This window comes from Juglans regia, chromosome 1 (genome assembly GCF_001411555.2).
Source record: "Juglans regia cultivar Chandler chromosome 1, Walnut 2.0, whole genome shotgun sequence".
NCBI classification, from domain to species: Eukaryota; Viridiplantae; Streptophyta; class Magnoliopsida; order Fagales; family Juglandaceae; genus Juglans; species Juglans regia.
In genome coordinates this window covers 1,798,545-1,825,953 of record NC_049901.1, presented here as the reverse complement: position 1 = coordinate 1,825,953, position 27,409 = coordinate 1,798,545, and the positions used below count along the sequence as shown (strand labels likewise).

Here is a 27,409-nt window from a genome sequence, read left to right as displayed (position 1 = left end):
GCCCCTGATGGTAGCATTTTACAATTTACATTAGACCCAACTACTTGAAACCAAACTGGGATTCTGTACGGAAACGAAAGTCGGATATTCTGCGTTGGATAGATTAGGGCTTTTTTTAATTGTAAGAAAGAGAAATGCTACGTCATAAAATATAATAAAAGTAAATTTTAGTTTATGAATTTATTTTATAAGATTATAAGAAAAAATGTATTAATTATTATATAATTTTACTGGTATTTTTTATTTTATTATTAAAAATATATGTTTATATAAATAAATTTATTAACAATAATATTAAATACAAAGTTTTGAGTGCATAATGCACAAGTCCGAAAACATGCTTCTAATTTTAGGCTTCATTTGTTTTTGTTTATAAAATGAGATAAAATTTAAAAATTAAATAAAATATTATTAAAATATATTTTTTAATATTATTTTTATTTTAAAATTTACAAAAATTAAATTATTTATTTTATTTTATATAAAAATTTAATAAAATTATAATAACTATATATAATACGAGATGAATTAAGAAATTTATAAAAACAATCAATACCTTATTCTTCTTTCAAATTTGCACGAATTACCAGGCTGGTAGGTTGGGCAAAAGAGAGAGAGAGATAGAGAAAACTGCATAGCCCATATCCACAGGCACAGAGTCGGAGTGCCCATTGCCCAGCCCCCAACTCATTAAAATAGTCAGAAGCCAGCTGCGTGATTGGATCAGCGGGCTCACGTTCTCTGGATATTCCAAAACCCGTGAGTCAAGGAAAATGAAAACAAAAATGAATAAAGAAGGAAAACGGCACCGCAACCGTCACTGTGTAACGTGTTTTTGTTATTTCTACCTGACATTCAATTCAGCGCCGAGCTGCCATTCTTCCTTCCGAACAATAAAGTCGTTATCGTTCCTTTCTATGGGTTCTGGGTTTTTCTTATTCCCACAAAATTCCAAACTTTTCCATCCGGGTTCCCCAAATTCCTTCCCATTCCTTCCCTTAAGATTCTTGCTATTCGAGTTGTATCTTCTTCCATTTTGCTCTATTGTTGTTCCTTTCCTCTTCCTGAGAACGCCTTTCATTTGCTTTTGGAGTTGATATTGAATTGGTGCTTCTTTTGATGGTTATGTTTGATTCACTTGAAATTCCAATTTGAAATTTCATTCTTGGTCAATTCTGTAGCACCCCCCCACCTCTTGCGAAAATTTCAGTCGGTGACTGGAGTTTGTACATTTGAGAACATGCTGAAAAAATGCACATTCTTGCTATGGAGTCGGTTTGATTGTCGATTACATCATGTAGAGTTTCTCTAGTTCATGCTAGAATCTATTGGGGAAGCTTATGTAATTTACATGATCGGACAATTCTGTTTCGGATTCATTGCTTAATTCATAACAAGAATTGCTTAACTGGCTTTCATGGCGGGTTCCGAAGCAAACCCTATGGTGGTTTCCGGAGCTTCTGGTTCTCGTGGGGTTGACGAGACGTCTCCTGACTTGTTGAAGAATACACCGTCAAACATTGCGAGATTGGAAGATTTGATTGAGCACTCTAAGGGTAGGCAGAAGTATCTTGCGCAGACGAGGAGTCCTTCGGATGGGGGCGATGTTAGGTGGTATTTTTGCAAGGTGCCCTTGGCAGAGAATGGTGAGCTATTTTTCGTTTTTCCCCTTACATATAATGCAGCATGCGGTTTATGTTGTGACAGTGTATTGCTTGCATTGTTGGCTTTTCATATAATGATTGGTTTTCTTACTGAGAAGGAAAAGTAGAATATTCAGAATCTTACCATATAGCTGATTAACCGTCAAAAGCAGAAAATTTCTCTCTGTCGTTTATCTTAGTTTGAATTTTATTTATGAGAAAAACTGTTTTTTTTTTTTTTTTCAATCTAAGTTAAATGGCTTGTTTAATAATGAAGAAAACAAAGGAGAGGAATGAAGAAGTTATAGCCAATTATTTTAGAGTATCTTGAGTATAAGGTAGAGTTATGGCATTGTGTACATATTACAGGTTTAATAAGTCTCATGAATGAAGGCTCATGATTTAAAATCTCAGTTCAAGTTTCATGGCAGATATAATTGTTAAATCATTGTGATGCTCAATTCAAATCTCATGAATTTCTGTATAATTAGATGTTAGGAGTTTCATAGATGGTGGTGCATTTGGAGGAAAAGGAATGATAGAAGCTTTGAAGATCATGAGCTGTCAATGGATGTTTTAATACTTTATTCCATTGGATTTTTCTAGTAGATTTTAGTGGTACGAATTTTCATGAATTTATTGTATCATTAGTTCATCAAGCATAGGTGATGCTCTTGTATATGTCCCGTTTACTTGGGCTATTTCCTATCCCTCTTATCAATAAAATTTTGTTTACCAATTAAAAAAACGATAGTTTCATAAGAATGAAATTTTGCTGCAGTGATTATCTGTCAAATATATCACAGGAATGGCAAGCATATGTTCATTTATTCAACATGAGTTCGGAGAGAAGTGCCTCTGAATTAATGAGAAGATTGATATTCCCCTTGTTTATTTGTGCCGATTTATGATCAAACATGTATACTGAGCACCTCTTTATTTGCTTATTTTAATTTACTATCTTTCTTTAGTTTTTAGTTCATGACCATCAGATACCCATATTAAGGACATGTATACCGATGACGTTCAGGTTCTTTTGTTTCTGCAGAACTAGCTGCCTCAGTCCCTCGCACCGAGATTGTGGGAAAGAGCGACTATTTTCGATTTGGGATGAGAGATTCTCTTGCAATAGAAGCATCTTTCTTGCAGGTCATCTTTGTAGTCTTTTTTTCTACAAGTAAATTTTTGTTGTCTTTTTAGTTTTCTAAATAACTAAGCTCTCTCTTTCATGTTCAACTTGGATTGCAAGATGTCTTTTTGAATCTATAAGTTGTGTAAATTTGTTTAGTAATAAGATTGCATACATTTATTCATGCTATGCACTGAGTTAAGATCTTCCAGACATTATCTTTAGAAGAAAAGAGACATACGTTTTACAGATGTCTTTAATTGTTATATCTTTCAGATGATTGTTATATCTTTAATTGGCAGCCATCTGACTGATTTTCTCAATTAATTGTGTCATTTGGTTGTTCAATACGTTTTACAGAGAGAGGAAGATTTGCTCTCCAGTTGGTGGAAGGAATATGCAGAGTGTAGTGAAGGTCCAATTGGACGACCGAGTTCCAGTAAGATGGTAGATAAGCAACTAGGTGAATCTTCTTCAGAAGGTGCTCGATCAGCCCAACTATATGAAGCTGAAGAGGAGAGAGTTGGTGTCCCCGTAAAGGGAGGACTCTATGAGGTACTCCTACATTTTTGCTCAGCATGATGTCTTTACGAACGTCTTTCTAGGAAGCACCTTCTTGAATGAGGGCGACTACAAATTTGATGTACATACTATTCTTTGATCAACAGAGATGAGAACTTAAACAGAACGGTAAAGTAAAAAAGAAAAAGAACAAATCATATGGATTTTTAAACTCCCAGCACCTATTCAATTAAAGAAAATTGAGAACATAATGGATGATAGAAGGGGTCCTATAGAAAATCGGAAAAATAATTCCGGACTACAGTTGATTCTGTACTTGGATGTTGATATTGTGGAAGATTTTGAAATTGGACGAGAAAAGGACACAAAAGTCATCTGAAAGATTGTATGACCTCATTATCGTATGCCAAAGTGATTTTAATATATTTAATCCCATACAAAAAAAGTAAATTGAGGTAGTCCAGTGCATCTTTTCAGGTGACAATTCTTTGTCTAGTTGACCAGTATCTTATTTCGTGACAGTTCAACACCAGGCACCGGCTTCTTGAACTTTTTATGTATTATACAAACCCACAAAAACCTAAGCCGATGCGGAGACTCTCACATAAAGTTCACAAGATAGCACAAAAATTGGTTTTGTTCTCATGGGTAGCGGAAGGTCAACTGCAGTGCTCAAGAGCATGTTTTGTAACGCTGCAATGATTTCAGAGTGTCCGTTTTAATTCATCATTAAAACCAAACTCCAAATATGTAATTATCCTTAGAGATCAACATCTGGAGTAATGTACAGGCCCTTTTTGTTGTACTTGGTTCTGACTTTTGCAGGGGAGGAGTGTATTTTGCTGGATCTGAAACTTATTTTGTTATGCAAGTGGATTGTGAAAGGAGAACCATGCATCTTCCACTGAGGGTCTAAGTTTTCATTTCATCTTAATGCCCTTCTGAGTTTCTCTCTAGGGATTATGAGTTTGGGCTTCAAGATTGGTGAAAAAAGTTGCTTTCACATTCAACTTATTGGTGCCATGATGATATTATACAAAGATTTTGTTTGAAACATGTTAGGAAGCAACCCTTGGACCTGTCAACTGGCTGTCTTGTCTTATAAAATATCTGTTCTCAATCTGATTTTTTTTTTTTTTTATGTTGGGGGGGGGGGGGGAGGTTACAGTTTGGTTAATTAGTTCATTTTGACCAATTCTTAGAGATGGGAAGTTTTTGTGACTTACTCTGTTTGCACTAGTTGCAACTGTGCAATTAGGTGGAAGGCTTCCCTCATGCCGACTGTTCATGCCAAGGTTTCACTACAGGACCCTCTCAAGCATACACTGGCCTTCCATCAACTCTGTGTCTGATTTTGTTTATAATCATCTGTTGTTATTGATTAACAATATCTTAAGCATACACGTTCCTTCACTTTTTGGAAGTTTTGGTTCATTAATTAATTAATTGTAATGTGTGAAAAGTTTCATTGAATTGATATGCCTCAACTTTTTAGGCTTTCTAAATAACTTCATTGTTTTTGTCTTGTGTATGCTTTTTAAAAGTGAAAGTACATTATATATGCAGGTAGATTTAGTGAGGAGACATTGTTTCCCTGTTTATTGGAGTGGAGAAAATCGGCGTGTTTTAAGAGGTCATTGGTTTGCACGTAAAGGGGGACTCGATTGGCTTCCTCTTCGTGAAGATGTTGCTGAACAACTAGAGATTGCATATCGTAGCCAGGTTTGCTACACAGTACTGGGTTTGATATATCGAATTATTAAGTGTCTTGACTAGGAGGATTTATCTCCTGTCCGTTACTAGTTGTTAGTTTTGTTTATGTCATAGCATGGCATCAAGAGAAATGAAAATTTTATATTGATGTTCAAGATTGCATTTTTCTGTCTTTGAGCTTACAGAATTTCAGGTTAGTGCAGCTTTCAATTATTGCAGTTTGCTGTCTTTTTTAAAAAACTGAAATCTTCTGTTATTTTTGAAATATAAATTCGATAAGCTCATTGCATCCTTTGTTGTGACATATAATTAAGCATCTTTCTTCCCCTCATATTTGTTTATGGAGGTGCGAATATAACTCATAAAGATTGATTTTTTTTTTGTATTCAGGTTTGGCACCGAAGAACATTTCAACCGTCGGGACTTTTTGCAGCTCGAGTTGAGCTGCAAGGATCTATGCCAGTATGCATATTGTTTTGTAAATCAGGATTCTGTTCTCTTTGTTGTGAATATTGGGTGCATAACTATATCGCAGGATTGTTCTTGTAGGGGTTGCATGCACTTTTTACTGGAGAAGATGATACTTGGGAGGCTTGGCTCAATGTTGATGCTTCTGGTTTTTCTAGTGTTATTGGTTTAGGTAGAAATGGAATTAAGTTGAGGCGCGGCTATTCCACATCTCACTCACCAAAGCCCACACAGGTTTCTATATGTTCTCCCCTCCAACATTATCATGGCAGAAATTTCATTACCTTTCTTTCATTTCCTGTTACATAATTGTACATAAAATATGCCAATGGACTGGGGACCAAACAGAATCTCCTCCTCCCTGAATAAAAAGGTGGAGTGTGAAGTCAAGTTTTCATTCCAAATGGCTGTGTGAGTGTTTATGCACACAAATGTACGGGAACTGTTGTTTCCACTCCTACAATAGTTGTCTGTAATCCCCCTTGTAATGGTTATTTCTTTCCTTTTTATTTTTTCAGGATGAATTACGTCAGCAAAAGGAGGAGGAAATGGATGATTACTGTTCACAGGTATGTAGTACCGTAGCATGCTGCTCATTTTCATATTTGTTTTTTTTTTTTTAATGAAGTCATTACATAATGTACGTGTGCCTTTTTTTGTTCAAAAAACCTCTCTTTACAAAGACTAGAAAATCTCCTTAATAGTTTTGATCTTACAAATGAGATGTGTGAGAATGAACTTCCAAGGGCATTTGGTTGAACTTCCTATAACTTGAAGAACTTGTATTCTTCAATAAACTCATTTGGCAAGCACATCAGTATGAGCAATAAGTTAGAAAAGCACCTTTTTCTATAGAGAGCATTACTCCAATTTTTTGGCTATGTTAGATGTAACACCCTTTCATGTAGGTATGAAATGTTACATACATTCGCAGCATAATGCCCGGTAAAGAGATTCGACTTCATTAAAATACCTAATTTATAGAATCATAAAACTAACTTAGCATAACATAGTTTCATAATTTTAAAAACTAAAAACATAATAAAATAATACAAACTAATCGTATGTGGCAAAATCACTTATTCAACTGTCTAATCATAACTAACCCATGTGGACTAACACTTATTCAAGGTCTAAGTCTCTAGAAGAATAATCTACTGCTGGCACTCCTGCTATGTATCTACACAATCATCATCTGGGACATTAAAATATAAAAACAGAGAAACAAGCAAATAAATCGAAGACTCAGTAATAGCACATCATACTATAAACTTAACTTAGCTTAACATTAGGCTTAACTTAGAAAACTTTCATGCATCATCATACATATACACATAGCATATAGATCATTCCTCAGTAACATAGGTTGAATTAAACCTAATCATGGCCATATATGTAACATGCATGCATGAATGGCTGACTCCACACATTTCATATCATTCGTACATAACTTATTTATCTTGTCTTTCACTTACTTAGTGGCCATCATACCATATGTGCATTGGTCCAATTGTCGTTGACCGCAAAAATCGTAGCATAACATATGGTGAACCACGCTTAGATCCGTGACACCTCATATATCATGGCATACATATGGTGAACCACGCTTAGGTCTGTGGCACCATATAATTCATATGGTGAAGCACGCTTAGGTCCGTGTCACTGCATAAATCGTAGCTTAGCATATGGTGAAGCACGCTTAGGTCCACGTCACCAAATACATCATAGCATACTTATGGTGGACCACACTTAAGTCTGTGGTTTGCACATCCACCCATAACATAAGGTCAATCTTAACTTATTTTTCACATGAATTCTTACTTATCTTATCATGATGCATATGCATGTTGACTTCATGACTTTCATGGCGTCTTACTTACATGCAGGGCATAGCATTGATCATGGCATATTAACATGAGCATTATATAATCATAACATAAACTACATAACATAACATGACGTAAGCGTTACATGGCATAGCATAATATAAGCATTCCATAACATAACGTAACAGACATACCATTAAGCATGGCATACATAACTGCAGCATAAACATATGATCATAATTCACTGAGGGTTCGTAAAGAGGGGCTAACCTTGAATTGGCCATACATAGCATTAGCATAGTTGCTATGCTAAGTTAGTTTTATGATTCTATAAATGAGGTATTTTTATGAAGTTGAATCTCTTTACCGGGCATTACGCTACGAATGTACGTAACATTCCGTACCTACGAGAAGGGGTGTTACATAGAATCAAGTTCCCACTTTTTTGCATAGGATAATCTCATCAAATACCTTTATACTTAAATCCATAATCATCAAAAAAGGTCTAGACTATGCCTTTCCCAGATCAGTTTGAATGGACCTTGTGATGGGCCATTGGTTTTCCTTGGGCTTTTCATGTCACTTTCTTATCTGGGTTTGTTTGTGACTCTTATGTCCAAAACAAGTGGGTCCATAATCTAAATAGAAGTATATTTAGTTTGACCTTTTTATATGAACTTGCATTTGATGATGGGGATCCGTGTGTTCCTTAGATTAATGAGGCCAACAAAAGCTTCATCTGTTTAAAAATGGCCCAGCCTTGTTGTAGCCCTATTCCTTGGGCTCTCGTAGAACTCCAATAACCCATGCTATAGAAAAGCAGCAAAAAATGTTTTTTTTTTCTTTTTCTTATTTTTTCGTGTTTCCTCTTCTTTCCTTTTTGGCATCCATGGCATGGCACAACCATTTCCAAAAGACACATACCATACAAATGTTTACGTCATATACGCCATGTTTTGTTTAGACATGTTCTTTTGAATTAAGCGACAAGTCCAGATGCATAACTAGGTTTCACGTATATGACCCAAAAACTCAACTTACTCTTTGTTATTTCATTACAATAAGCTCCTATATTGTTTTTTCTGTTTAACTGAAATTGTTGGTCTAGGTACCTGTGCGACACCTAGTTTTTATGGTTCATGGTATTGGTCAAAGGTTGGAGAAGTCTAATTTGGTTGATGATGTTAGCAATTTTCGCAATATCACAGAAAGTCTCTCTGAACGGCATCTTACTTCTCACCAACGTGGCACTCAAAGAGTCATTTTTATCCCATGCCAGGTAACATTCTCATGTGACACTTTTTTCTTGTGTAGAATTGATTCTTTTGTCAAGTGAGTGGAGGTTCTTGTACAATACGGTATGGTTAAAAAATGCATTAGTTGCGAGTGATCTTGATAAGATTAGGCTTGTTTACCATGAGAAAATAGGAAATGACTTACCAAAAAAAAGAAAAGAAAATAGGAAATGGAAAATATGAAGGTATTTATAACTTGGACAAAGCAATTTGTTATCCTCCTTTCCTTTCCTTTCCTTCCCTTTCTCCTTTCTTTTTCTTTTCTTTTTTTTTTTTTTTTTTTTGGGGGGGGGTTAATGTAGGCAGACTATATTGAATCATTCATGTTGCTTGAGTTGAATGGAGTGAGGCGTGGATTATTTCCAATTATTTCCTCAACCCAATATGCCATGAAAATTTGGAAGCACTATCCTACAATCAGAGCATTGTGGCATTCTATATCAGGACCAGTAAAAGGATAATACGTATAGTTTTTTGGCTTTATTCATTCATGTTTTGCAAATAACCACTGACCCCTTTTGTAAGGATTGGAGTATTTTGACCACTGACCCCTTTTGGGTTGGAGTTTTTGGATTAGCATTAACTTTATGGTATTTTTTATTCTAGTGGAGAAAGGGCTTGAAGCTTAGTGGTGAAACTACCGTTGAAAAAATTACTCTAGATGGAGTACGAGGTCTGCGTGTCACGTTGAGCGCAACTGTTCATGATGTATTATACTACATGAGCCCCATCTATTGTCAGGATATTATCAACTCGGTATTGCTTCTGTCTATTCTCTTACTCTCTTGTTTCTCTCTTTTAAGCATCTGTTTCGGTACTTTCTGTGTAATTGGGTTTAAAACATCACATATTGGATAAGTCTCATTTAATCTTGGTGCTTCTGGCTCTGCATTTAATTCCATTAAATATTCTGTTGGAGTCGGTATGATATGAACCCGTGGGAATGTAATCCCTTGAACCCACAATCAATTTGAAAATTCACCCAAAAAAGCAAAAAATCAAGTCAAAAGATTGAGAATCTAGACCCGTTGAGTGGATTGCACCAATCATTGCATTGCCTCCTTGATCTTCTTGGCTCTTGACCTTGTAATTGGCTCATTTGAAACTTGCAAACGATCTTTAAGACTAGGTCCATCTTGGTGCCCATCACAGTATTTTCTATTTTGTGATGCTTAAGCATATTCATCACATCAACAAATATATCAGTTGGGCTATTCTCCTGCCATCTAGAGAATTAGGAACCCATCTTTGAATTCAGTTACTGTAGACCTAGCTCATAAGTGTATTAATATTACAATGGTGGTTTAAGTATTAGAAATTTGAGGTTATTTAACCGGGCATTATTTGGCAAATGGTTGTGGCGATATACCAAGGAACCAGAGGCCTTATGGAAGATTGTGATTGAGACCAAATATGGTGATTTAGGGGAGGGGTGATGTACTAGAGAAGTTAGAGGAGCATTTGGAATGGGGCTATGTAAACATATTAGAAGAGGATGAGAGGTCTTCCATCGTTACAATAGACTGCAATTGGGGACAGGTTCCAAGATCAGTTTTTGGTTAGATGCTTGGTGTAGTAACAGTGTTCTACAAGATCTGTTTCCTTCTCTTTTCTTGATTGCAAGTGCCAAAGATGCCACAGTGGCGGAGGTTATAGAAGTCTCAGGTAGGAACATTCATTGGAACATCAATTTCAACCGAGCAGCACAGGATTGGGAGATGGAGAGTTTTGTAGATTTTTATAGTCTCTTGTATTTTGTTCGTCCAAATATCCAGCATGAAGATGAGTTGTGGTGGAATCCTGCAAGGAAAGTTGTGTTCTCTGTTTGCTCCTTCTATAAGGTTCTCACACAAGTTCCAGAGATACAGTTTCCCTGGAGAAGGCTTTGGCATCATAAGGCTCCTCCCAAAGCCTCTTTCTTTGTGTAGGCAGCGTCTTTGGGCAAGATTCTCACTACGAATAATCTAAAAAAGAGGAGGATAATCATTGCAAATTGGTGTTGCATGTGTAAAAGCAGGGGTGAGTCGGTGAATCATTTATTTTTACACTACGAGATAGCTAGAACTCTTTGGGACGAGGTATTTAAAAGAATGGATTTAGCGTGGGTTATGCCGAAAACCGTTTTGGAAGTATTGGCTTGCTGGACCTCAATTCAAGGGGTGAGACAGATCAAAGCAAGTTGGAAGATGATCTCTATCTGTATTATGTGGTGCTTATAGCATGAGCGCAATGAAAGGATTTTTGAAGACAGAGAGATCTTTGGAGGAGCTAAAAATGTTATTTTTTAGGATTTTTTGTACTTAGGCCATTGCATTAGACTTTAATGGCATGAAATTCCATGACTTCTTAGTTTCTAACGCTTCTTCATAATCAGGGCATTTTTCTTTGTAATTTTACACTTGGTGAATTAATAAATTCTTGTTTTACTTATAAAAAAAAAAAAGTGTATTAATATTACAAAACTTTTGGAAGTATAAAGATTCCCTTCCTTAAATCCGTTAGCCCTAAGTAGGAAATGAATGCTCCATGGAGAAACTGTCCTAGCCCTATTTGCAATCTCCACTATTTCAATTCATGTCTCTATTTTGGAATTGTTGACTCTCTTGGAGCTTTGGATTTTGAACTTTCTATTTAGCTTGTAAATTTGCTTTCTAATTATAAGAAAAAAAAAAATGATTGTAGGAAAAAATGATTACTTTTTTTTTTATAGGTAATCAAAGATATTGTATTAATAGAAATAGGCAAAGCCCAGGTACACAGGAAATATACATGAAAAGCGCCTAACTAGAGGTTACAATAGAAAGAAGAAGATCATGGATACTAAGACCGTTACAAACTATAGCCCCCGCCCATAAGAACAATGACTTAAAAAAGAAAACTTTAAGCTCATCCATTGTTTTCTCTTGATCATCGAAACATCGAGCATTTCTCTCCCTCCAAATACACCAACACAAGCATATTGGTACCAAGCCCCAAATTGCCGCTACCTGAGAATCGTCGTATAGTCCTCTCCAGCTTGCGAGGAAATCTACCAATCTACAAGGCATAACCCAAGACAATCCGACTCTTGAGAAAAAATTATCCCATATAACCTTGGCCATCTCACAGTGTAAAAATAGATGATCAACTGACTCCCCATGCTTCTTACACATATAACACCAATCTAGGACAATAACCCTCATTTCTCCAAGTTATCTGTAGTGAGAATCTTGTCCAAAGATGTTGTCCAGACAAAGAAAGCTGCTTTTGAGGGAGCTTTCGTCTTCCAAATGCTTTAGGTATAAGTTTGTGGAACGACATATTTGCTAGAGTGTGGCTCCATTGGGTGATGCCACGAAGCAGCTATCTGAAAGATGATACCAATCTACCTATGGTGGTGCATATGGATGGAGAGGAATGGTTGAAATTTTGAGAATTGTGAATAGACAATAGACGAGATTAGAACTTCTTCATACCTTATTCCATTGGTTGATAGTAATAGACTTTAATGGCATGAACGTACATGATTTCCTTGTATCTTTAGACACTCATGCATAGGTGTTGCTCTTGTATATGTCTCGTGTACTTGGTTTCGCCTATTTTAATAAAATTCTTATTTACTGATAAAAAAAATTTGCTTTAGGTGGTAGCACAGTGATCTCTTGGCAATATATGGTAAGATTACCATTCAGAGGAACTAATATGACAGTATTAATGACTTTCTAACATTCAAATACCAAATTAGTGTTTGATTGTGGCACCACCCCAGTTAAACGAGATTTATGTTACGTAAAATTCTTGATTGGCATGGACTACCATTTCTTTTTAATAGGATTGCATTCTTTAGCTGCTCCTATCTAGATAGTATTGTGTCTTGCACTAAATATGATTGGGATTTAGAGAAAACTCCATAAATATGAAAAACATAGTCAACATGATGAAAAAAGTCATGTCTGGTTGTTGTTGTAAAAAAGGCATCACTTGTTCAACTAATACAATAGCAGTTGTAAAGTGGAAGGTGAACAATAAAGCAATAAATTATACCAGAAGATGGTGAAAGATTTGAAGTTGAAGCTTGAAGATTCTAAGTCTCTGGGGTCTAGAGACACGAAATTCTTCAAGTCTCACATTTTGGATATCAGATGAAAAGAACTTCTTATAAGATTCTGAAAAGAGTATTATAACTAGACCAATATCAGCCCAATACCGCTAGATACAGGCAAGTTTGTGCACGAACATAAATAATTACTTGCTTTTCTTTTTCTCTTTGTTTCTGGCTACTCCAAACAGCCAAGTGCCATCGACCATTTCATTCTCTCCAGCATGCAGTGGTTTCTTTCTCTCTTTGTTTCTGGCAACTCCAAACAGCCAAGTGCCACCCACCATTTCATTCTCTTCAGCATGCAGTGGGTAATGGCAGAGAGACAGTGTATGGCCGTCTGCAGTAAAATTACCCATCGGATTTCTTTCTTCTTTTAAAGTTTTCCTTTCATTTGGCTCTTTCCTGATATATATTCCTCATTCCTGCAGGGACAGTGATTTATTCCTATTGATTTTTCTTTTGGTTTGGGATTTATTTTTCAATATTTTCCTCCACAAAACCATTTGATTCTCGGATTTTTTTTCTTCTAATTCTTCATTTTTAGCATTTTGGTTCTCATCGCTTTGTAGCTATTTGGAGGTTAGAATTTTTTTATTTGATCTTGAGCTCTGAATCACCATGGATCTGAGAGGAAGAAGGTTCTGGAATGAGTAGCGGTCGCGACGTTCCCGAACGAGGTTCTGGACTGATGGCCAAGTTCTTGTGCTTGGGCAGAAGCTTGGCGGCAAACTCATGCGGGTTCCAAACCACAAAGTTGTTGTCGCCGTCACTCCAGGAAACCACTTAGTTGGTCTCCGGGTTGTCCACCATGGCGTAAAACTTCCTAAAAAATAGCAGCAATGTATCCGTCGCCGTCACCGTCGTCATCGAAGACCCGGCATCATTAACATCTGCCATTCTTTTTCTTCTTCCATGTGAGAGAGAGAGAGAGAGAGAGAGAGAGAGAGAGAGAGAGAGAGAGAACAAAAGGAGAAGAGAGAGCATGTGTGTGACAATGCGTCTGCTTCCAAATTCGACCCCAACCCTCTTCTCTCTCTCTCTCTCTCTCTCTCTCTCTCTCTCTCTCTTTTTTTAAGTCTGAGCAGAACACTAAGGCAACATGGTGCACACGCGAGTGAACCACTGAGCACCCCAACAATGTCCAACATTTTCAGAGACAGAGAACTGGGATCCTCCCTCTCTCAGTTTCCCGCCCAGCCCAGCCCCCTCAGATGGTGAAGAAAAAACAAACAAAATGCATACCCCAATGCGCCCAAAACGCAGAGTTTCATTAATCCCAGTGGCATTCGTGAGCAAGGAGTCCACAAACTCGCCTGCATATAGAGTTTTTCATATCAGCCTTACCGGACTGTTCCAGTATACTTGCAAGTCACAGCCTACACTACCTTTCAGAAGACTATGATTATAAATATTTCCCAAAATCTATGTCAGAGTGAAGTAGTGGCTAGTCCCAAGGGAGCCTGCTGAGCTTTGAGTTTCTATCTCTGAGAAAAAAAAAAAAATTTATTCCACAATATGGGACTAGAAAGTTTTCTGATCAATTAAAGCAATTAAGTTCCTCCAACACCTCCCCCCCCAAAAGAAAAAACCCCCTCTCTCAAAAAAGTGGGGGGCATAGTTTATTTGTACTTTTAAGGTACCTAAGATGGTGAAAAGCAAGATTATTGGTGGAATTCTATTTAAAAGGTGTACCTATGGGGTATGACACAGGTATATAGACATGCAACAGTTGTTAAGGAGTTAGTAGAGTAGTTAATGATTAAATAAGGAAGTATTCATGGATAACACCTTTGTTGGAGATATCTTGAACATATACAAATACAGTGATCTGTATCCTTTGTTTCAAAATGATATTTGCATCAAGATTGCCATTTATATTGTCTTTCTCAGCAACTTGAGCTGTTGCTTTGAAAAAGAAAGATTTTTATTTAGAAGTTACCAACTCTAGCTGTTAAGGGTATTGGAGGTAACAACATTATTAAACCTCGAATTGATAAAAAAATACTTCTCCTCCAGGTGTCCAACCAATTAAATCGGTTGTATTTGAGGTTTCTGAAGAGGAATCCGGGTTATGATGGAAAGGTTTGAAGCTGAAGAACATCCATTGTTTTTTTTTTCTAAAAGAATTATATGGCCTTAAAAGTTTGATACATTTATCTCTGTTTCCATTTGTATAGGTTTCCATATACGGACATTCTTTGGGAAGTGTCCTCTCCTATGATATTCTCTGCCATCAGGAGAACTTATCTTCCCCATTTCCAATGGATTGGATGTACAAAGAACACGATAGAAATGAAGAATCATCTCCTGATATGAACAACCAGTCTTCTCCAAGCAACTATTTGACCAAGCAGGAGGATAAAAAATTCACAGTAATTAATGAAACTCAGGACAAGGTGGGTCACTTTGAAGACAAGTTCAGCGCACGAACAGCTCTTTTGGTAAAAGAGGAAGGAGATTCTGAAGATTTTTCCACAATTGTGGGTCCTGTCACTTCAAATTTAGATGAATGTACCAAGGCTACGGACTCCAACCAACAAAGTGGTCAGAAAGATTTTGATGAACTGCCTTGTGATTCTAGTGACATACTTTCTCCAAAAAGGGAATGTGAAACTACAGACATGAGTTCTGAACTCTTAATTGATGACTTGGAGAAAAAGGCCGAGGAAGTGTGTGAAGATACAAGTAATGAAGAGAAAACAATCAAATTGCTGAGGCAAGAGGTTGGAATTTATAAAAAGGATAATTTTCTCCGTGTCTTTCTCTGTGCACCATTTGTTTAACATCTAATATTTGCTGCTTTAGATTGATTCCCTAAAGACCAAGATAGTAAAATTGGAAAAGCAGTGCAGAGGTGGAGATAGGAGTTTGCATCAAGGTAATTATTGCCAATCATCACATAATCTTTTTTCCTTTTATCTATATGTGGAACTCCGTTTGTGTTAATATTCCTAGATACAGGAAATATGGAGGTTCCTGCAACTATTGCAAAGCCCCTCATACATGAGAAGCAGCTACCTGGGCAAGATGATGCACCAAAGAATTATACTCCATACATTAAGTATACGAAGCTTCAATTTGAGGTAAAACAGAGGGGGATTACTGATTCTTTGATTTTGTTATTTATTTGTTTCCTTTTTTGCATGGTATATTACCTTGGTCTATATTTCTATTTACTGCATGTTAATTTCTAAACAATATGTTTGTAACTTTGAAGGAGAGTGAAACTTGTTCTTTATGAAGTTTAGGTGCAAATCAGATCCAGATTTATTTTGGAAGGGATATTTTTCTGATTTTGCTTCAATCTTTCTACATCAGGTTGACACATTCTTTGCAGTTGGATCACCTCTTGGAGTATTCCTTGCACTTCGTAATATTCGCATTGGGATTGGTGAGATTCAATACATCTATGGATTTAAGATGCTTTTATATGGGTGCATGAATATTGTTTAAGCTGATATAAAATGGTTAGTTTAACCATTACATAGAATATGGACTTGCATTTTATTTCAGTCATCTATAAAATTATTGATTCACAAAAAAGGAGTTTCAGATATGTGGCAGTTTTTGAAACTAACAAAATCTAGATCTGATGAGTTGATTTGTCTTTTTGGTTCCAGGAAAAGGAAAGGACTATTGGGAAGAAGAAAATATAAGTGAAGAGATGCCTGCATGTAGGCAAATGTTTAATATTTTTCACCCGTTTGATCCTGTGGCATACAGGTCTGTTAAATCAACTCTTTTTCATTGCAGTTGGACATCTTTTTTCTGTTTTCGTTTGGTTAGTAGACTTCATATGTAACACCCCTCTTCCCCATGGTTAAGAACAACGTCATTTATTTGGGAAACCGGAGTGCAACTAACCTTGCCTATTAAAAAAAAAAATAATTCAATGAAGCACCAGGTATAAAAGATTTCATAATTTAAAACAAAACATACCTCATTAAAATCTAAAAGAGAGTATGTGGAAGCACTTATTAAAATTTCTCAAACTTTGTACTATAAAAAAAATCATAACTTAAAAGCTTTGTAAATGATCTAAGCCTCTGCCATGCCTCCCTGTGCCAAGTCTCATTCTGCAGCTCTATCATTATAAATATCCTTACTTGGGTGGTTAAAACAATAAAAACATATAAAAATGAGTCGAATATTCAATAAGTAGTATATCATAGAGTAAACATGATAAACAAAGTTTTCATGAAATGCATGCGTGCTTAATACTTATACTAACATAAACATGTAACATAACTTATCTTTCTTTCATTTAATCTTATCATAAGTTATCTCGACTTATCTGACTGACCAACACACCTTAACCCTGTGTGCAAGGTTGTGTACCGGTTCCACATCTTGTGGCCACAAGGGGAACCGCTATGATCATAACATATTATGGTGAACCACGCTTAGGTCCGTGACTTGCACATCCACCCCTAACTGCATTTGTACCATGCATCTCTTATGGCCATTCTTAAATCTTCTTTCATAACATGTCTTTTATCTTTTTTACCGTGTGCATGTAGAACACATAATAGCTTATCGTAATCATAAATGAAAATATATCATGATGCATATAAAACATATCTTAACATGCATTGAAACTCACTTTCATCATATCATAATTTAGTACATAAAAATGGGCTTTCAATGAAGGCATACATACATAATACTTTTTATAAAAGACATGTCGTCTATCTTACATACGTGGAAGGGTATAATCATGCTACTTACCTCATAGCGCTAATCCAAAAATGAAAAGATTTTTCTTTTATGGTAATGTTTATTCTGAGGAATGATTTTATTCCGATTTTTCAGCTAGATTTTAGCAAGATACTTGTATTATTCCGTATTTCATTATTTGGTCATAATTGTAATTTTGCCTCTTTTTCCGTAGCTATTTAAGCCCGGCTTGTGGGCTTCAGAACACATATTCGATTATTTTTAAAGAAACCCTAATCTCAAAGTTTTTCTCTCTGATTGCGTTTTGCTCAATCTCAACTCTAGCTTCCGTTGTTTAGCTTGCCGTCAGAATAATTCTTATTCTGCATTCGGCATCAGACTTTCACATAAATACACATCAAAACACTTTTTCTTTTACGTGTATATTGAAATCTGATCATATGTGGCAGTTTTACAACATATGATAGAAAGTTCCTTGAATTTCTTACAGAATAGAACCACTTGTCTGTAAAGAATACATCGGTAAGCGCCCTGTTCTTATACCCTATCACAAGGGTGGAAGGCGATTGCATATTGGATTTCAGGTAAGCCTTTTGACAATGCATAAATGTGGATTCAACACACACTCTCTCTCTCTCTCCCCCCAAGTGTGTTTTAATATGATCACACACTGTGGTGCAGGAATTTACTGAAGATTTTGCAGCTCGTGCCCAGTCACTAATGGATCACATGCACTCTGTAAGGGTGAGCCCTATCAGACCTTCAAAAGTTGTCTCTTGAGTTTATTGTATTCATGATTCAGATTAGTTGATTTGTAATTCTGGTCTTCTTTGATACTTCCTATCCGCACGAATAGTTCATGTTTATGAGGGGGGGCTTCAGAAAAATGATATAGATATGGACAGCTTGAGTGGGGAAAGTTTCTTGAGCTTTTACCAAGGGAACATAGAATACTTCTTTGCATTTGGTTCCCCATCTGTATAATTTTTGTAAGAAGCTTTTAGAAGTTTGAGAAATAGGTGGTCTAAATATAAGGTGTGGGAAGGGGTAGGCAGGTTGTTGTGGACACTGTACTCAGTAAAATTGAAAGATGGAGTTTCAGGTTGTGATTGGTTTCAACTACATTTGCACACCATGTTATTAATTTAGATTTGGAAGTCTAAATCATGTGTCCAGAAGCAAGAAGCCCCTGCCTGGTTTACTTTCAAGACTAAAACTCAAAACTTTTTTTTTGATAAGTAAAATAAGACTTTATTGAATTACCAAAGTAACATGATACAAAGAAAATGCCCTGTTTATGAAGGCATGTTGGAAACTAGGAATTCATGAAGGTTCATGCCATTTAAGTCTATAGCAATGGCCCAAGTACAAAGAGTTTTAAAAAATAACAATTTTAGCTCCTCCACAGATCTCTCTGTCTTCAAAAGTCCTCTCATTTCGTTCCTGCCATAGACACCACATAATACAGGTAGGGATCATCTTCCACACTGCTTTAATCTGTCTCATCCCCCGGATAGAATTCCAGCAAGCCAATACATCCAAAACTGTTTCCGGCATCACCCACGCCATATCCATCCTTTTAAACACCTCATCCCAAATAGTCTTAGCTATCTCACAGTGTAGAAGTAAGTGATTTACCGTCTCACCCCCTCTTTTACACATACAGCACCAATCTGCAATAATTATCCTTCTCTTTCTTAGATTATCCGTAGTGAGTATCTTACCCAAAGACGTTGTCCACACAAAGAAAGAGGCTTTGGGAGGAGCCTTATGGCGCCAAAGCTTTCTCCAAGGAAACTGTATCTCTGGTTCTTGTGTGAGAACCTTATAGAAAGAGCGAGTTGAGAATACCCCTTTCTCTGCAGGATGCCAACACATCTCATCTTCCTGCTGAATGTTCGGTCGAACAGAATATAAGAGGCTATAAAATTCTACAAAACTTCCCATCTCCCAATCCTGTGCCGCCCGGTTGAAGTTGATGTTCCAATGAATGTTTCTACCTGTGACTGAGACTTCCATAACTTCCGCCACTGTGGCATCTTTGTTACTTGCAATCAAGAAAAGAGACGGAAATAGATCTAAAAGTACACTGGTACTACACCATGCATCCTTCCAAAATCTGATCTTGACACCTGTCCCCAAGTGCAATCTAGTGTATCGCTGGAAAACCTCCCATCCTCTTCTAATGTATTTCCATAACCCCTTGCCCGCTGTTCCTCTCACTTCTCTGGTACACCACCCCTCCCCGAGATCACCATATTTGCTTTCAATCACCGACTTCCATAAGGCCTCTGGTTCCTTGGTATATCTCCACAACCATTTGCCTAGTAAAGCTCGATTAAAAACTCTCAAATTTCTGACACCCAAACCGCCATTGGAGATAGGCCGACATACCATCTCCCACTTAACTAAGTGGAATTTAAACTCCTCTCCCAAGCCCCCCCACAGAAAGCCTCTCTGTAACTTCTCAAGTCTACCCGCCACACTTGCCGGTATAGGAAATAAAGATAAAAAGTAGGTGGGAAGGTTGGAAAGTGTACTTTTGATTAAAGTAGTCCGACCCCCTTTCGACAAATACATTCTCTTCCACCCTGCTAATCTCCTTTCTACTTTTTCAATTACTGTATCCCAAATCATACGAGACTTCGGTGCTATACCCAACGGCAATCCCAAGTAAGACATAGGTAAAGACGCAATTTTACACCCCAGAATGCCCGTCAAATCCCTTATGTCTTGAACTTCTCCAATCGGTACCAACTCAGATTTATCATAATTCACTTTCAAGCCAGAAACTGCTTCAAAACACAGCAGCAATGCCTTCACCGCCCTCAACTGAGCGTGATCAGCCTCACACATGATAAGCGTGTCATCTGCAAACAACAGGTGAGAAACAGTTGTGATACCCCTACTCGGTGATCCAATCTGGAAACCACTGATGGAACCATTAGACACTAAGGCTGAGATCATCCTACTCAATGCCTCCATAACAATGACAAAAAGTAGAGGAGATAACGGATCCCCTTGTCTCAAACCACGAGAGCTAGGGAAAAAACCCTCTGGGCTACCATTAATCAACACCGAGAACCGTACCGTAGAAATACACCATCTGATCCATGACTTCCACCTCTCACCAAACCCACACCTACCCAGTAAATAAAGAAGGAAATCCCAATTAACATGATCGTACGCCTTTTCCATATCTAATTTACACATAATCCCTGCTTTGCCCATCTTCAGTCTACTGTCGAAGCATTCATTAGCAATAAGAGCCGCATCAAGAATCTGTCTACCCTTAACAAAAGCATTCTGTGGTTTGGAAACAATTTTCCCCAATATCCCACTTAATCGATTTGCCAGCACTTTTGCAATGATCTTATAAACACCATTCACTAAGCTTATAGGCCGAAAATCTGTGATCTCAATGGCTCCTACCTTTTTAGGGATTAGTGCAAGAAAAGTCGTGTTAAGACTTTTCTCAAACTTTCCTAACAAGAAAAACTCTTAAAATACCTTCAAAAGATCTGCTTTAATCACCTCCCAACACTCTTGGAAAAAACCCATAGAGAAGCCATCCGGTCCGGGAGCCTTATCTTTTGCCATCTTTCTAACCACTTCAAATACCTCTTCCTCTTCAAAAGCCCTCTCCAATCTGGTAACATCCCCTGGTTCAATAGTGTCAAAAGCTAGACCATCTAACGTAGGCCTCCAACCCACCTCTTCCGTGAGAAGCTTTTTGAAGAAAACAACCACATGGTCTTGGATAACCTCTTCTTCTCTATTCTCAACCCCTTCAATTCTCAGGACTTCAATGTTATTATTTCTTCTATGTGAGTTCGCAATTCTATGGAAAAATTTCGTACTCCGATCCCCTTCTTTCAACCAAAGAGCTCTTGATTTTTGGCGCCATGAGATTTCTTCCTGTAAGATTATCCTTTCAAGATCAGCAACCAACAAAACTTTTTGTGCTTGTTCCTCTTCATTTAGTGGCCTCCCTTCTTGTAGTCTTTCAAAATACTGAATTTCCATCAACTTGGAATTTTTGTTCTCCTCCACATTTCCAAAAGCTTGTTTATTCCACTCCTTTAGATCCTTTTTTAATGCTTTCAGTTTGTTTGCAAAAATGAAACTGGGTGTACCTTCAAATTGATACGACGTCCACCATCTTTTAACCCTTTCCACAAAACCTTCTGACTTCAACCACATATTTTCAAACTTAAAACACCTTCTGCTGTTACGTATACCTCCACAATCCAGAAGAATAGGCCAATGATCCGAAGTTATACGACTCAAACGCTTTTGCCATACATCCGGAAAATGGCTTTCGAACTCAGAAGAAATCAGAAAACGATCCAAACGGGACCATGTCTGATTATTTGACCAAGTAGCTGGACCCCCTGCTAATGGAAGATCTACCAAGTTTAAATCAAAAATAAACTCAGAGAACTCCAGACTTGCTGGTCTCAATCTTCTATTTCCCAAACTTTCACTCTGGAAGCGCACCACATTGAAATCCCCCCCAATACACCATGGGAGGTCCCACCAACTTTGTACCCCTGCAAGTTCATCCCATAAAATACTTCTATTGACATCTAAGTTAGGTCCATACACTCCAGCAAATGCCCACAAGAAATCATCTGATACACTTTTAAAAGAACACGCTACCATATATCTCCCTATGTACTCCTCCACTTTCTCTACTACCCGTCTATCCCACATTATCACAACTCCTCCCGAAGCCCCTGAAGAGGCCAAATATACCCAATCCACATAAATATTACTCCACAAACTCCGGATAATCCTCCTACTAATCATCTTCAACTTTGTCTCTTGTAAACAAACTATGTCCGCTTTCCATTCACGAAGTAGACGACGAATCCGAAGACGCTTCTCTACCTCGTTTAGGCCCCGGACATTCCAAGATAAAATCTTAGGCTTCATTGGAGAACATTCAGCCCCTTCCCATTTGCCTTCTTCCTACTAGAACTTGCTTCCGAGTTCATCGACCGCATTAATCTTTTTAATTCCCTACTCTTCTTTGTGCTCCCCCTCTTTTCTTGATGATGGCCAGCTTCCATAACAGTTAACAAGGCTATAAACTGCTCCTCATACCCAACGCATTCAATTCCCACAACATGTTGAATTTCTTTAGCTTTATGAATAACCCAATCTGATGCTTGATCTGGAAAATAATAATTTAGTGGGGTAGGGTTTCCCATTTTATTATTCTGATTCTGAAATTCACTTCCCATAGAAAAATCTTCCAAACCACATGGGATGAAAAGTTCATCTTCCACAGAATGCATGAAGTCATCAGAATCTTCTTCTACCTCAGCCAACTCTAGGTCTGCTACTGGTCTCCCCGACCCTTCCACTGGAAAGAGAGACATCCCAGCCTCCCCCAAACGCAAGCTCTGGTTCTCCTCTGCCGAAGGAACCCTAGGTTGTACGCCTAACAGAGGATTTCGGGCACAAGCCTCCGGCGAGACCACACCGGCGACTTCCACTACCTCCGTTGGCGCCGTTTGTTGCTCCTCGAACTCTGTCGGCATCGTCTGTACCCTGTCCGGCGCGAACCCGAGCCCGTGACGCTCGATGGAGTGTATCGGGCTAGAACTCGGTTTCGCGAGTTCTGAAGACCCGGATCCAGACCCGTTTACTTGGGTCCTGGATAACGACCCGCATGAATGGGCCTTAGGCTGTGGTCCGTAGCTTTGGGCCTTAACTTGAGACGGCCCAGCCCCAGCTTGATCTTCTGCTTTCGACCGGTGCCAAACATTCCATCCTTTGCTGAATTTTCCTTTCTGTTGAGCCTTTTTTCGAGTGAATCTCAGCCCATCCACCTCCTTCAGCTTATCTGCTCCCTCACAATCTTTTAATGAACCGACAAAGGCTACGATAGTAGCCATATCCTTCTGCAATGCACGTAACTGCCCCTACATTTCCAACAACTTCCTTTGCATTTCCCATGTCTGACAGTCGACAGAGGCCCTGCCATGGGCATGGTTCACCCTACCTTGCCAACGTCCCTTACCTTTGTCCAATCCCTTCGCACCAGCCACAGCAGCCACCTTCTCCTTCGCAGCTCTCGGTGTCGACGTCGCAAGAACCTCTTTATACGATCTCTCTAAGTGTTTCAGTTTCCCTCTTCCTTCATTCGGATTGGCTCCTCCATGCAGACCACCTTCTCTTGTTCTTTCTTTCCTTTGTTCTAACAAAGCCTCCCTCATCTTCCTCCATCCCCAACCATTCTCACCTTCTGGGATACAAAGCATATTTCTTCTTCCCCCCTGAGCATACTCTGATATTTCTACATATCTTCCTTTCCTATTTTCACAACGTTGGGCAATAAAACTACAATAACCCTCGTGTGTTGCCGAGTATACCTCCTTTTTTCTGCTCAAGCTCTCCTCTAACACCTTTCCAAGCCAATGTATAGAGGATAAACCCATCAGCATCGAGTTTTCTGTCTTCCAGCTTCTCTCAGTAACCCTCAGTCCACCACCTCCACATAATGCTATAATAAAGCATTTGGACTCAATAACTAGTTCTATAACACGAGCCATCTAACTAAAACCAATCATCCCACGTTGGTAAAGCTAGATTAATCAAGAACCAGACCCAATATCAAGAAGCAGACCAAGGAAAAATGCATGTGTACGGAGAGAAAATTTTCTAGGAGAGAGAAAAAAGTTATTCCTTTAAACTCAAAACTTTGAAAACCTCTCATCTCATCATTACAACTTTTCCAAATTCACACACAAAATAAAATAAACAATTCAACTTTTTCAAATCTCAAAACAAAAATAATAGTAAAAATATATTCTAACAATATTTTATTCAACTTTTTAACTTTAATCTCAACTCATCTCATCTCATCTTTCTAAACAAACGAGTAAGTTTTTTCAGTCTCCTTTATATACCTATTTATGGCTAGTGTTGGTTTCTTTGCTTGGCAGTTGAAATTAAACATTCTCCTCATTAGCTCAATAAGTAATCACGTAAATGTATATGCATATATAGGCTTTTAAGGATTGATAGCCCTGTATTGATTATTACTTTACCCTGTGAACTTGAGTTATGGTTGGATCTATCAGTGCTTGGTTCACGTTTGCCACATTGAATGTTTGTGGTCTTTGCTTTTTAGTCATGCTCAAGATGTTACAGTTTGGGGCTGTTTTCTGTTTAAACAGGTCAAAGTGCTCACGGTTTGCCAATCCAGAAATGCAGATAGCGCGGAAGGTAACATGATATTCCATCCTTCTGGTTTGCTTTGTTTTATTTCTCCCCCCTTTCTGCCTCAATATTGTCCTCATCCTGCTCATCAAAGTAAGGAGGAATCAGAATATTATGTTAGCAAAGAAGACTTCCTCCCTGCACCCATCCCTCTTCTACCCCCCCAACCCCACCCCCCCTTTCCCTTCCCCATCGTGTCCCACATATGCACATTATCAAAAAGGAGGAAAACAGAAAATTAAATTTAATAATATAACCCAGTACAGCAGAGTCCTAATTCAAACTAGTTGGTATATGTTGCATAAGCCCTTATTTTTCTATTTAAGCATATCAGGGGCTGCAACCTATATTCCTTTTCTGCATTTGTTAATGCATTCCTCCAATTTTTTCTTTATATTGCAGAGTCAGGAGGGGATTCCCAAGAAAAAGAAGAGAGATCATACGGTTCTCTTATGATGGAGAGATTAACTGGAAGTGAAGAAGGACATATTGATCACATGCTTCAAGTACATTGTTTACCAATTTGATACCAATCCTTAGAACCATACGTTTCATGTCTATTGTCGTTTAACTTCACAGACACACTCCAATATGCTCATGCACACACTAATAACTGCATGTATATATCTATTCATAGCTGGATTAGAGTAAGTGAAGAAATGTACTTGTAACAAATTGTAAAATTGATGATAAACTACTAATTGTTTGTACAAGGACCTAATTTGATCTAGGAGCAGCATTCTTGCCATACTGCTCGTGTTCCACCTTGTTGCATCCATCTTTGAAAGCAAAGGTTATGGAACCTAGCACATGTAGGTCTTTGACATGGCAGCCTCAAGATAAATGCCATCATGATGTGAATGTGGAGAGACTTGAGATGAGATGGATGACTTGCAACAAAAGGAAAGATAAAATGAGCAATGTTCATATTTTAACAGAGGTGTGGGCTGCACCAATTGAGGATAATATGTGGGGGAGTTTTTTTTACAAGTAACTTTATTAATAGGTGTGGCCAAGTACACGGTGTATACAAGAGAAAGATGTGGAGAGTTACCTTAGATGGTTCATACTTATGCAATGAAGATATACATGAGTTAATACAATTCAAAGAAATGTAAAGGGACCCAAAACTTATGTGCTTATTTTCAATGATGACTTATGTTGGATTGAATTGTATGCAAATGTTTGAAACATTTGTCACGGTAAAGAATTCTCGATAGTAACCATCTTATTCTGTGACTAGTTCCCAGCTGACGAGTTATGCCTGATTTCTTACTTCCTCTTAATTTGAAACATCCATGATAAATCGAGTACTAGCTATTTATGTTGAGTTTCAAATCAGAGTTTTGATGTTGATCCTGCAGGATAAAACATTTGAGCATCCATACTTACAAGCCCTTGGATCACATACGTAAGTATCCACTCTCTATTTTGTATCGAGATGCATAATGGCAGTACTACCGTGCTATTGAGAAATGAGCATAGGCTAGTTTTATTAATATTAAGACAACAAGCCCATTGTTATGCTTCCAAACTGAAAGTGATTTTGATGAAATTTGTGAGATTCTTTTATTTTTCTGGACGCATATCAATCATATTTTGTCAAATGGAAAGCATGTAATGTCTCAAAGGAATACCTTGAATAATTGTTTGGCTTTCTTTGGGAAATGCCACGTATAAGTATCATTTGGGCTACCTCATAAAGAAGCTCTACATTGGAATGTTCCTTTGCGGCAACTCTTGAAGGTCCGGTATCCCTTTTGCTTGCAAACGGGATGCATGACTTCATGTTAGTTGAAGTGCTTCTGTATATCCACAATCAATGGGTAGTCTGGGGCCTAAAAACTGGCAAACATGTTTTACCCATTGCTATGCTTGTGAATGATAACCTCAGTGTTAACTTGAGCCTGCATGTTTTATTGCTTTTGTATATTGGCTCTTCTTTTAATTTGTGAATTTTGGTGTACAGTAACTATTGGAGGGATTCTGATACTGCGCTTTTCATATTAAAACACTTGTATCGAGATATACCTGAAGACCCTAACTCATCAGAGGAATCCAGTGCAACCAACTCAAAAGAAGAAAGTGGTTCCACAGGCTGGTGTGATCAGCGAGAGACTGTTGATGAAGAGCTTCCTTTGACATTCTCCGACAATATTATGGTTAAAAATTTTTCAAGGAAAGCCAAGAAGATTTTTAAGAAGCGCCGATGATGGTGGCATGCATGGTACTTCTCGCCACATCATGCCTATAAATGCAAGTACAACTGGTGGAAGTTGAAGCCATTTTTGCTATTATCTTATCACTGCATTCTGGGCCAAATTACAAATTATTTCATATACTTTGCATTGCATGAAGTTCAAATTTATTATATGCCATATGGTGATGGGAATGCAAGAATCACAGTACTCAGAGGTACATTGGAAAGGATATATGCCTGTGAATATGAACGGAGTTACATAAGGCTCTCCCTTGAAAGGAAGGAAGGGGGAGAGAGTGAGAGAGAGGCCAGTTGTGCTATGTCCATGGTAGAGTTACCGTTAGTTAAAAACGGCAGAGCGATTTCTCTCTGTACCTTGAAGGAAATATGGTGGCACACTTGCTGGTCAATGAAACCGATCCCTGTGGGATTTATGTGAATTGATGGAAGTATATAACGAGTCATGTGGTGTTTCTCAATCAATATTTATATGGACAGGTTTAAATGATATGGAGGGTTGTTAATTGAGATATCTATCTCTATCCCTCTCTCCTTTATAAACCTGAGATTAATTTTTTTCCTTAACTTTGATTTGGATTTGTTTTAATGGGTTCTCGCATCA

The 27,409-nt window shown here is 37.8% G+C and overlaps 1 protein-coding gene across 3 annotated transcripts; it reads left to right on the top strand.

The window, feature by feature from the left end:
* The first annotated feature begins 828 nt into the window (after nucleotides 1-828).
* On the top strand, nucleotides 829-27,409 carry LOC109001267 (phospholipase SGR2). Of its 3 annotated transcripts, XM_035688867.1 has the most exons (21): nucleotides 833-1,646; nucleotides 2,692-2,792; nucleotides 3,133-3,327; nucleotides 4,861-5,016; nucleotides 5,398-5,469; nucleotides 5,557-5,709; nucleotides 5,994-6,044; nucleotides 8,410-8,580; nucleotides 9,203-9,352; nucleotides 14,694-14,759; nucleotides 14,855-15,400; nucleotides 15,483-15,555; nucleotides 15,639-15,760; nucleotides 15,996-16,068; nucleotides 16,298-16,400; nucleotides 17,845-17,938; nucleotides 18,036-18,098; nucleotides 24,545-24,593; nucleotides 24,990-25,093; nucleotides 25,952-25,998; nucleotides 26,557-27,409. In XM_035688867.1, the coding sequence occupies exons 1-21, from the start codon at nucleotides 1,418-1,420 to the stop codon at nucleotides 26,798-26,800; spliced, it is 2,862 nt and encodes a 953-aa protein (XP_035544760.1). In that variant the 5' UTR covers nucleotides 833-1,417; the 3' UTR covers nucleotides 26,801-27,409. The 3 variants fall into 3 exon arrangements, with proteins under 3 accessions (XP_035544765.1, XP_035544762.1, XP_035544760.1); XM_035688869.1 differs by lacking the exon at nucleotides 14,694-14,759 and having other exon boundaries at nucleotides 832-1,646; XM_035688872.1 differs by lacking the exons at nucleotides 18,036-18,098; nucleotides 24,545-24,593; nucleotides 24,990-25,093; nucleotides 25,952-25,998; nucleotides 26,557-27,409 and adding an exon at nucleotides 17,007-17,084 and having other exon boundaries at nucleotides 829-1,646; nucleotides 17,845-17,936.